General features: G+C 35.6%; 1 protein-coding gene across 1 annotated transcript in view; it reads right to left on the minus strand.

Annotated features, from left to right (window-relative positions):
- Nucleotides 1-12,851, minus strand: part of LAMA3 (laminin subunit alpha 3) — a 134,772-nt gene that overhangs the window by 105,496 nt on the left and 16,425 nt on the right. The window contains exons 3-7 of the mRNA XM_070942340.1: nt 5,235-5,352; nt 4,095-4,213; nt 2,555-2,725; nt 1,452-1,549; nt 64-179 (exon numbers count right to left, since the gene is read on the minus strand). Coding sequence (XP_070798441.1) covers nt 64-179; nt 1,452-1,549; nt 2,555-2,725; nt 4,095-4,213; nt 5,235-5,352 — 622 coding nt within the window. The remainder of the gene's footprint in view (nt 1-63; nt 180-1,451; nt 1,550-2,554; nt 2,726-4,094; nt 4,214-5,234; nt 5,353-12,851) is intronic.

The raw sequence follows: 12,851 nt of genomic DNA on the forward strand, positions 1-12,851 counted from the left end.
TAAACCTTGCAAATGTGACCTGTCTTTACATTAAAGCAACACTTGTCTTTCTGCATGACTTACGTTCACAGAGATTTGGGCTGCTGGCTGTTGCAGGTTGCCAACTTTTCTGATTATACCCTGGACAGCAACGATTACAAGTTTCCCCACAAGTATTGTGTTGGCATTCACATTGGTACCTATAATTATTAAATAATTCTCAGTTAAATTTCACCTTTTGCACTTTTCATGATTTTTGTTGTACTTTTCATATCTTATTTCTTTATGGGATGTTTTAAAAAAAATAATATATAGGTTATCGAATAGAATAGAATTCTTTATTGGCCAAGTGTGATTGGACACACAAGGAATTTGTCTTCGTGCATACACACTCAGTGTATATAAAAGAAAAGATACATTCGTCAAGAATCATAAGGTACAACACTTAATGATAGTCATAGGGAAACAGTCAATATAAATCTTAAGGATACCAGCAACAAGTTTACAGTCATACAGTCATAAGTGGGAGCAGATGGGTGATAGGAATGATGAGAAGATTAATAGTAGTGCAGACTTAGTAACTAGTTTGACAGTGTTGAGGGAATTATTTGTTTACCAGAGTGATGGCATTTGGGAAAAAACTGTTCTTGTGTCTTGTTGTTCTGGTGTGCATGTGCAATGCTCTATAGTGTCGTTTTGAGGGTAGGAGTTGAAACCATTTATGTCAAGGATGCGAGGGGTCTGTAAATATTTTCACAGCCCTCTTTTTGACTTGTGCAGTATACGGGTCCTCAATGGAAGGCAGGTTGGTAGCAATAGTTTTTTCTGCAGTTCTAATTATCCGTTGAAGTCTGTGTCTGTCTTGTTGGGTTGCAGAACCAAACGAGACAGTTATAGAGGTGCAGATGACAGAGTCAATAATTCCTCTGTAGAACTGTATCAGCAGCTCCTTGGGCAGTTTGAGCTTTCTGAATTGGCGCAAAAATAACATTCTTTGTTGTGCATTTTTGATGTTGGGTGTCCATTTTAGGTCATGAGATATGGTAGAATATGTCCTAATCCAGGGGTTTCCAAACTTGTCAGCTTTAAGACTTGTGAACTCAACTTCCAGAATTCCCCAGCCAGCCATGCAGACTGGGGGATTCTGGGAGTTGAAGTCCACAAGTCTTTAGTTGATAAGTTTGGAGACCCCTTCCTAATACAATGATAATACAAATTCAAATGTTAACATATTTATTTATGAAATGTATATCCCACATTTGTACTAAAAAATCTCCCATACGGGAGACTAATAGTTTTTTCAAACAAAACTCATTCTATCATAGCCATGGGGATGGATGAATGAATAACCTTTATTATAATCTGAGATTTTGGAACAAGGACAATCCCCAAATCACTGCCATCATTTTATAAACATAAACAAAAATCATTTATAAGAACTGTTGTTTTGATTGTACAATTGGTTACTTTACCTGTAGGAATCTGGATCAGTTTTTGCAGCACACACATCAGCATGCCCATGACAAACACATTGTCCGCCAATGCTGATGTCTTTTATACTGTAGTAGTACTAGATAACAGAAAAAATAAGATTTGTAGACAATAGCAGAAACAATCTATTTTTTAAAAAATTCTCCTTTAGGGGAAATATTCTATCCTGCCTTTTTTTAATATTTCCCAAAATATTTTATTCTTTTGGGGTGGGGGTGTTAGGGTTCCCACAATATATTTGCTTAAGGATCCTCTTTCTTACTATGCAACCCTAACTGTCATAAAAATGCACTAATGAAATACATTGAGAAGTTTACCCTCTTTCATCAATGCAAATCTTTTACCTACATTAAAAGTCTGCAGGAATTTAATCTTCATAATACATTCAAGAAGAAAATTGTGGTTTTGAGGATATAAAGTGTTATTGTAAAGAAGTTTTTAGATTGCCAAGGTAAATTTATCCATTAACAGGGATTAGTCATATTTTAGTGACAGATAAGAGCCCATTCAAATTTCTATGCTGCGGAAGTGGAGATATTTCCAGATACAAATATTGTACCTTCCTTTGCCATCTCAAGTTTTTTAGAAGTCTCTTGGGTACAAGAAGTGTGCACAACATTGGTGGGTTGCTACCAGTTCGCCCCAGATCAGGCGAACCGGTAGCGGTGGCAGAAGGGAGGCTCCACCCACCCGGACATCTCTGTGCATGCACAGAAGCTTCTGCACATGCACAGAAGTGGAGCGTGCACCTGGTAGCGGCCAAAATTGAAACCCACTACTGGTGCACAACGATTTTGCCTAACACCCTGTAAAGATTATGCTGGTTTACAAGAGCTAAACTCAATGGACAATATTGTTACTCAATAAAAAGTTACCATCTATGAAAACATGCACACAGAAAAGGTTTTGAGTTCGTTGCTCTTGCACTCTATCTGAATTTCAAGCAATATGCAACAGTATAATATGGAAAATTAAATGGGATGTTATATCCTAAATAACCTGGTTAAAAATTGGTCAAAGGTTTTACAAAATAACACCATTATTATCTATTGGATTCCTTCTGTCAAAAAGAACAGGAACTCACTCTGCGTGTCACAGTTGGATCCCGCTGAGCTTTAGAGATCAAGTGTCCAAGAAGAGTGTTGGTTCTGAGGAAATGTAAACGAATATTTGTGGCTTTAGTAAACTCTCTAAGTATAGAAGAATGGCTGAAATTATTTGCTCCTGGACGGCCATTTACCAAGGATATCACAATCTGATTCAAAAAAGAGAGAAGGATAAATCAATAGTATCTGCTTTATTTTCAATATTTTTAAAAATTGTTAAGAATACATCTATAAATGATTTTAGCATTCATCTTATGTTTTAATCTTTCTCTCCACCCATCTTATGTTGACTTTCCCATTAGTAATCCATTTTGGGAACACATGGAATTTTGAGGGTATGTTGGCATCCATTTGAAAGGGCTTGTCCATTCTCAAATGGTTAATTGGATGATGTGTAAGTTCTTAAAAAAGTCAGGTGGTACTTGAAAGAAACCCTTGTAAGTTGTCAAGATATGTCTTGTCATATTTTCAAACTTTGATGACATATTGGTTAAGTTCACACTTCATGATAAACTAAAGGTCGACTAACATCTTAACATTGATTGCTCATTTGACTAGAATAAAAAATTAATAAATAACAATATGCTCAAAAGAATTGATTATGATTATTACAAATATCAGTAATAGGTATCTATACATCACTAGAGGACTGAATACTGTTAACACTGATCAATGTGTATTTATTTCCTGCTGTAGCATGAAGAGTCAAGAAATACATAAATAAGTGGAAAAAGTTTCTTTTAATCAAAGGCTTTTTATAGCAAAAGGAATATACACAATGTTCTTATGGAACTTCCCCATCAGCAACAGCAGGTTCAGAGTTCTTCTTAACAAAAGCTCATTGTAGAATACGAATAAATTCTGCTAACTTAGAATTTAGTTCATGGAACATTTTTATGAGCAAACTGGAAATTTTATTCATACCAGTAAAATTTTATTGGTTTAAGAAAACCGACTGATATGAGAAACAAGTCTATCTTTATATTGATGCTCCTAATTCCAAACTAAGGTATTTGTTTCATCTTGGTTTGGTGGTTATATAAAAATAACGGTGTATAAAAAATAAAATAATAGTCTCAAAATGAATGGTCAGTACTGTAACTTAGAATAGCCTAGAGCAGTGTTTTGCAAGCTTGGTGACTTTAAGATGTGTGGACTTCAACTCCCATACTGGGCTGTGGAATTCTGGGAGTTGAAGTCCACACATCTTAAAGTTGTCAAGGTTGAGAAACACTGGACTAGAGAAACAAGAAAGGATATCTGGAAGGAAGTTATCATCAAAGTGGGTTTTTCCTTAAATCAAACTATTACTGAATCCAGCTCATAGTAAATTAGGAAAAGTGGATAAAATGAAGTAAGGCAGCAAATGTGACCCTAGATATGAGGAGGAATATTCACAGATAATTACAAACCAAGTTCCTAGAATTTATGATGCTAGAAGTACTGAAAGAATACATGCAATAACATTTGAACAATGGCAGAATGGCAGGCATTAGAACATTGATGACTTTAGCTTACCTCTCCATTTTCTAAAGGCACTATCCGAGAATATTCTGTTGTGCAAATGACATCATTATCCTTTCTGAGAGGACTGTTAGCTTCTTTTCTGAAACGTTCCCAACAGTCTGCCTTAGAATCTAATTTTTTAAAAATAAAATCACTTTTAGTTCAGTCTCTGGTATGTTTTAATTGCATTTCACCCCTGGGTTCCACCCACCCGCCCGGACAGCTCTGTGCATGCACAGAAGTCTTGTTAATAAGTCTTCTAGTCTTGATAATAAGATTTATAAGTAAGACACATGATATCATCAAAGCACAAGAGTTCATGTTGGAGCAGTTTTGGCATCTGAAGTCCTCCTCCTTGCTCTTAGTTTCTCCAAAGTGTATGGACATTCTCACAAAGTTGTGTGAATGTATTCTTGGTTTACTAAAATATTAATGTCTAATGAATCTGAATCAGGGAACAGAATGATAGAAAACGCAGGTAAACAGTAAGCTATATAGAATCCACATTAGTTCTGAAGAGAATGAAGCCACCTTATGAATTCTTTTACACAGTAACAAAAACTTTGGGTTATCATAGGCATGAGCCATGGTGGGTTGCTACCGGTTCATCCCAGATCAGGCGAACCGGTACCGGTGGCGGGAGGTTCCGCCCACTCCAGGGGTGGGCTCTACTTATCTTTACTACCGGTTCGCAACGGGTTCACACACACGTGCTCAGTTCGCTCACGCACGTGCCTTGCTTCTGCGCATGCGCAGATCGCCGATGAAGACATCCGGGGCAGTGGGCGGGGCCTCCCGCCTGTTTTACTATTGGTTCTTGTGAACCAGTCCGAACCGGGGGCAACCCACCACTGGCCCACCCGCCCGGACATCTCTGTGCATGCACAGAAGCACACGCTCGTCCACGAGTGAACCAGTAGCAACGGGATTTGAAACCCACTACTGGCATGAGCCATAAAGTATCTTGATCTCACTACTATTACCTGGCTTTATTGTTTACCTTAACTATGAATTAGGGCACAGCATTTTAGACTCATTTTGTGTACAATTCAGCATGGCTAACGCTATAAAATTCAATTAGCTTGAATTCTTTTCTTTTTTTTAAAGAAAAAAAGTACTATAAACATTGAAAGAGCTGTGATTCATACTCACAGGCAAAATATTGCCATGGTGTATATGTTCTTCCAAAGTCTATTGATCTCTCTAATACCCACAAATCTGGACGAGGAGAATTTGCAAATTTGATGAGGACATAGGCCACATGGAACAACTGGTAATAAAATATATAAAAGAACATTAGAATATACCTGACAGAACTATGATACTATATAGTAGAATGAGTAAGCTAGGTTTTTTTATTGGTAGTGAGCTGGCATCCATTTTTAGGCATCCTATGTACTTTTAGGGGAATCATTAACATAAGATTAATATTGTCCTGGGCATAGTGACTAGAATGCAGTATTGAGGCTAACTCTGCCCACAGTATGGAGTTTGATCCTGATGGGCTTGAGGTGGACTTAGCCTTCCATCCTTCTGAGGTCAGTAAAATTAGTACCCAGATTGTTGGGAATAATATGCTGATATTGTAAATCATTCAGAGAGTTCTGGAAAGCACTATGGAGCAATATATGTCTAAGTGCTATTACTATTGCTATTTGATATTATATATGAATTAGCTAGTGATCATTTGACATTTACTAACTTAAGAATTGAAAATAATGACATTAGACATGAGAAGTACCTTTGAGGGCAACCCCAAGAGATTTTCAAAAATTATTAGCGAATTAAAATATAGAGTGACAACAGAGAAAAGTTATACACAAGTGGAATATACTGTATATTAACTAAATTAAATTATAATTATAATTATAAATGTTAAATTATAACATTTAACTATAAATTGGATGAATTCAAATTTCATTTCATTTCTGATGTGAACCATCCATTTTTAAAATTATGGTATGTTAACAAAGGTTAACTGTGGGCCTTTGTTCAAAAAACACTGCGCCTTTCTAGTTATCAATATAGATCAAGGTTCATCTAGTCAGACTTTGTTTAACAGACTAAAAAAACTAAGAATTTCATATATAGTCATAAAGTTACTGTTAATCAATACTGTTAATCAATAAAAAGAAATGTAGTAGGCTTTGTCAATAGAACAATTGCCCTAGGAAAGTACAATGAGATTGCACCATCCAAAGTATAGTTTAATATCTGAAAGAATTGATGAATCAAACGTACTCATTCAAGACAGAAAAGCTTGTCATTAAAATATCATCCCAAGACATTTTACAATATTTTGAATTTCTCGCCTTAAAATTCCTTTTACTAAATCATTGAGATTCAACTGAAAAAAAATTACATTGACATACAAAGAACTGATAAGAAAGGTGATGAGGACTCATATGAATATTTTATTGTCTGTAATAAAATCTCAGAATCTTTAAAAGAAAAAAATGGGGGGGGGAAACTTCAGGAAGCATGTTTTGCATGCCAAAGCTCCCATGTTCAATCCCTGGCAAGAAGGATTAGCTAATAAATGATGTGAAAACTCTTTCTTGGCTTGAGGCCTGGAGAACCACGGCCAGTCAAAACAGGTGGTTGTGTGATTTTAATGGATTCATAATTCAATCTAGTATGAGAAAATGCCATAAATGTGTAAGATTATCTATCCCAAAGCAGAGCAAATAATTTTTTAACTTGGCTACTAGGCTTCTATTCTATGTCCACAGTGGACTATCTCTGCCTATAGGAAATCCATAAGCAGGTCATAAAATGCACTCGTTTCCCAGTGTATGACATGGAAAAGCATACTGGTCTTGATATGGGAAGTAACCACTGAGAATTTTGTCTTCCATTAATGTTTAAAATCCAGTATGTTCACTTTAGTAACAATGCCTTTGGCTGATTGGTAAAAAAATGTAATTGGTTTACATGAATTCATGTAATAGTTTAAGCACTTTAGTTTTATTTTATCTTTGTTCTTTTTTTCAGTTATTCTACTTTTATCCAACAATTATATTTTTTAAATGATCTTAAGCATCACTGATGGGAAAGTTTGAGACAGCAGTATAAATAATCTAAAATATCACCACAGTATGGTTCCTAGCCTTCTCTAACTTTGTTACTTTAAGTATATTGTACTACAACTTTACTGATTGTAAGCTGACCTGAGAAGTGGACAAGCTACTGAAATGATAGAGACTGAAATTCACACCTTTGGACACCTGACAGGCATCTTTTTTAGTGAGTCTGCTCATTATTATTTATTCCATAATGTATCCACTGCTATTGATGAGTCAAAATTGGATAAATATTTTTATTTGTTTATTTATTTATTTATTTATTTATTTATTTATTGGTTCGATTTATATGCCGCCCTTTCCCGGAGACTCAGGGCGACTTTAGAGTTTAAGACTATGTTTCTAAAACTGCAGCTCACTCAATTATAACTTGCTTAAATATAGATTATACCACGGGTGTCAAACTTGCTGCATCACGTTGCCGTCACATGACGTATTGCAACGGTTTTTCCCTTTGCGGAGCTGGGGTGGGCATGACCTGCGCATGACGCATCCAGCCCACAGGCCACCAGTTTAACACCCCTGGATTATCCTATAAAATACTATTGGCTGAGTTTTCACAATATTCTAATTATATTAAGATGTAACATGTTGTACAACATTATTTAAATGTATCACTGTTTACTTATCAGTAAATTTAGCATGTGTTTTTTTTCCCAGGACAGAAATATGCAGGAAAACAGGTGATCCCATTTTCCATTAGGGAAACTATGGTTATTACTGTGTTTTAAACATGGTACTATCCAGATGATGAAATAGGATTCTGTGGGATTTTACAGCTTCCTATTTCAAAATAATTATAGTAGTATTCTTCTGGATATTGTGTTTCTTGATCTGGGAGAAGATCTTCATTTGCTGCTGCATTCAGGTAATACAATGTCTTATGCTTGCCCTTTTCCCATCTGGGGTCTTCAGTAAGACTGGTGTTGTGGCATTACAATTAAGGGAAAAAAGCCCTCCTCAGAGGTGAGGATGCCAAATGTGAGAATTGCATGTTTCTCTGAGCAAAACAAAATATATCCCAAAAGCAAGATATACTGTTAGAAGGGTGAGAAGAATTGGATTTTTAAAAATATCATATCGCCCTGAGTCCAGTAGGAGAAGGGTGGGATATAAATTGAATTAATAATAATAATAATAATAATAATAATAATAATAATAATAATAATAATAATAATAATAATAATATCTCATGCCTTAGCAGGGATATATTTTTCAATTATTCTACTTCCCAAAAACGTGTCCAAAATATTAATATTGGATATGTCCATAGTAAACTAAGGAAAATTTCATCAGTGTGATACACTAACCAAACATAAAAATGTTTTAATAAAAAAATATGGGGTATATGTAACTAGTTTCCTGAATCAAGGATATATTTAAATTCAGTAAAATTACTCTAGAGTAAGCAATTTTTATTACACAAGCCTTCAGTTTCACTTGTCTTAAACCTTCTGTCAACATTTATTTTCATGTTATTTTGCTTGGAACATTGTCAGAATCTTCAACTGTTTACACTTTAATATTAGCCAAATTTATTAAAGTAGGTATGTGTATTTGATGATGATGAACCAGTACATCTAGATAAGGGAATACGAGATAGTTTTAGCCTTCTAGTCCTTGGTTTTTTACTTATTTCTCAAAGTTGTTGAGAAATAAGTTAAGGTTGTCTTTCCATAAAACCTTAACAGTGTCAATGTCAAGCCACAGGGAAATCAGAAATTCTCCCAATGGGACTTCTGGTTTGCTGTTTGTCCCCGCCGGACGCTCCTTCGGGATCGTCGAACCCACTGCCTGTAAGAGCCGCCTTTTCCAGCGGAATGGCGGCTCGAAAAAACTCCGTTTCCATTAGGAAACGGAGATAGAGCCGGCTGGGGTGGGTAGAGTCCTCTGCCTAATCCCAAAAGTTTTTTATTTACTTTTGGGAGGGAGCGGAAGAGACTCCCCGTATCCCCAGCCGATGCTCCGGGCTCTGGGAGATCTCTGCTACATGCAGAGCTAGGGGGCAAAAGCAAGCCTGTAAATCTGTTAAATTAATTAAAGAAGACGTGAGCTGGACCTCTGATCCTGAAGGGCAAGTATTCTTCTTATTTTAGAAAAGTTATTGAAGTTGTTTAAGAAGTGAAAGGAAAAAAGATTTTTAAAATGGCGATTGCTGCTGTGACTGCTGCGGCTTGAAGAGAGGCTGAAGGGGAAAGTCCTTCCGTTTTCTATTACAAAGTAGCGGAGTGAATACTTCTGGCTGTAATTGAAGGCAAAACCTCACTCTCACTCTTGTTTTTTCCTTTTTTTTTTTTTTCCCTGGAGATCTGATATTGATCTTGGTTGGAAAAAAGCTTTTTTTTTCTCTTTTCCAGTAAATCTTGTCTGTGTGGAAAAATGGCACTGAGACTTATAAAGTTAGACAAACAGGCTGTGGGGGGGGATTCCCCCATTAACAAATTACATCAACAAGTTCTAACTCTCCAGTCTCAGAAACCTGACTTTAATATAATAGAATTTCTTCTTGAGGAGATTGTAAGAAGGGACAAGATTGTGAATCAGCAACTTGAAAAATTTAAACTGGAAATTAAAGAAATTGGTGATTTGGTGAAATCTAAGTTTGACTTTTTGGATCGAAAGATTTTAAAAACAGCTAATGGTTTAGCAGACTTTGTGATTCAGTTGGATGCAAATACTAAATTATTAGAGTCTAAAATGAAAGAAACTGAGGAGAATTTGGACAACAAGATCCAAAAAATTAAAAAGGATTTGGCAAACACTCAGGATAATAGTTCAGAAGACAAACCTAAAATGGAGGTTGACCAAAAGATTGGTAATGAAGAAAATGTACAACAGAGGATTGAAAGAGAAGTTTTAATGATTCAATACAATTTTACAGAATATGCAATTAGACTGAGAGGTCTGCAGGAAAATGACAGAGATGATTTAAGGAAGATATCTTCTGAAATTCTGGCTGGGATTTTAAAGGTTCAACCTGATGAAGTGTTTTGCAGGATTGACAGAATTTATAGAATAAACTCCTGGTTGGCAAAACAAAGGCAATTGCCTAGAGATGTGGTGATTTATTTTACAGATAAAGAAATTAGGAATAATATTGTGCAGAACTCTTTTAGTTCTACTTTGCAATTTCGTGGAAGAAAGATTTGGATTTTTAAGGAGCTCCCGCCCAAGATGTTAACGGAGAGGAAGAAATTTGGTTTTCTAGTGTCTGAGTTAAAAAGAAGAAATATCCTATTTAGGTGGGATGTTCCAGTTGGTTTAATATTGAGACACCAAGGAGTAAGATACCAACTGAACACTGTTGAAAAAGCGGAAGAATTTTATCAAAAAATCTTAAAAATGAATTTAACATCTTTAGGCATAATACAGGACAAACAAAAGGAGTTGGAAACAAAGGGAAAATATCAAATTATAGAGGCTGTGGTAGATAAATTGTCTTCGGACTCCCTGGATACCCCAGCTGGACTGTCTATAAATATGAGAGCAGTGTTATCTGATTCCAATGTGATGAATTATCAAGTTACAGACAAGTGCGTAAATCAACCGGTTGATATGCAAGTGATGGAAAAGAAATATGAGATAATAAAACAAAACCAACAAGATCAACTTATAAAGCAGAATGAAAATCGATCAGCTGATACACAATTTATAGGAAGGAAACCAGGATGGAAATTCAACCCGCAAAGGAAAAAGAAAAGAAACAGATCTCATAGAAATAGCAGTTTCTAAACTAAGCAACAGTGAAGCCAGGGACTTTAAAAAAATGAACGAATATGTGAAAATAGTGGAGGCGAAGTATTGTTTAATACTATCTTGAGGATAGTGGCAGACATCTGCAATGCCGTGATTTTGGGATGTGAAAAGAGCCTTACATTGTTGGATTTGAATTATCTATTTTGGATCTCTTTTATCGATAAATATATTATAACTATTTCGAGTTACAAGGCAAGAGAGTCATGCTGGGGCATGCAGAAGATCTGGCTGCTACCCACTAGGATGATGGGAATTAATAATCCTGATGAAAACCAATTACAACTATATGGAATATAATTATAATGTCACTCGGGTGGTTGTTTTTACTTTTATATATATATGAGGATATTCATTACTGATGGGGGCAGAAGATGATTGAAGATCTTGAATAAACTGTTGCACCAGGATGTTATGTTACCCTATTATGGATGATGGATTTAACAATCCAGTGGAAAGACATCAAAGAAGATATTATATGAATTATAAATTTAAAGTCATTGTCTTTTTTATTTTTATAAAATGGAATGTATACATAGATATATGTATATTCTAGTAGAGTGGGCAGTGGTTCATATTTAGAATTGTAGTGCATGGTAATTTTGCGGGAAACTGGGTTGAAATAGGTTAGTTTACTGATTGATTACTTTAAGAAAAAGGATTTTTAAGTCATATATTTAGGGGAGTGGAGGAATTGGATAGAACTGAATAAATGTTAAATTTGGATGTGGGGAGAAGGCTGCTTTGAAATGTTATATTAATATATATAAAAGATTAAATGTTATGTTGTTGTAATAATATACTATAAGTTTGGGGGAGGAGAAAAAGGGCAGATTATTGCGAAAATGGGAGTTATAAGAATATTATGCTAAGGGTCAGTATTTTGAGGAGGGAGTAAGGGAATGGTAAAATATTATGTAATTAGTTATGAATTAGCTTAATGTTGTGGAGAAGTCACAGGGGGGGATGGGTGGTGAGGGGGGGGTTAGGGAAGAGGGGGGGGGAAAGGGGAAAAAACTTGTATTTGAAAACTTTTTCAATTAAAAAAAAAAAAGAAATTCTCCCAATGGACAGGAAAAATAATAGCTTGTAATATGTTGGGATTGCTTGGATTATGTCTCCAAAATAGAGATGTTATAAACAAATCTAGTAGTTTGCTGAATATAAATATATATATTTTTCTGCCATTTTTCTCCATCCAGTGGGCCCACAACATAAAATGAAAATTAGCTCTTGACTATTTTCACTGTAGTTTCCCTTCATGTACCTGGACATAGCTGGTAAATTATTCTTTCTCCAGACTAAACACCCCATGTTTCTTCAGTCTACCTTTGTAGGGTGTATCTTCAAGTACTTTTGTTGACCTTCTCTGACCCCCCCCCCCGCTTTAATTTCTAATCCACCAGTGAAAAGTGACTTATTTGAACCAGGCCACATTTTTACGGTACTTGTAGTACTTGTTAGGGTACTAACAAGGGCACTTGTTATTCTGGAAGCCTGACTGCACATAGTACTTCCCTGTTTTTGTCTATAATGCAGAGAAAAGGAAGGTAGAAAATGCTTCAGAGAAGTTTCCTCATCAGGCAGGCAAGGCTAAACCTGCACACAGAAGTTAGCAATCCACATCAAAAACTAGGGATGTTTCTTGACCCTTTTAGCTAGCTGCTTATGGGTGCAATGATAAACAACTCAGAAATAATTATATTGCAACACAGTAAAAAAAGATAATATAACTTTTTTCAAGATCCTTGCAGTCTGTGCAATTTGAGTAGGACACTGACCTGCAAATAAATATTAAAGAAAAATTAAGGAAGGGAAGAGGATTTTTGGAAAAAAAATCTGGAAACAAGCAGGAACTTGAATTCTCTGGAAGGAAGAGCACCATGGGGTGTGGTTGGATTTTCAAAGGACACTTTGTGACAGGAAGGTTTTT

Source organism: Pituophis catenifer, unplaced genomic scaffold (genome assembly GCF_029215685.1).
Source record: "Pituophis catenifer annectens isolate HBS135680 unplaced genomic scaffold, rPitCat1.0.hap2 SCAF_3, whole genome shotgun sequence".
Lineage (NCBI taxonomy): Eukaryota > Metazoa > Chordata > Lepidosauria > Squamata > Colubridae > Pituophis > Pituophis catenifer.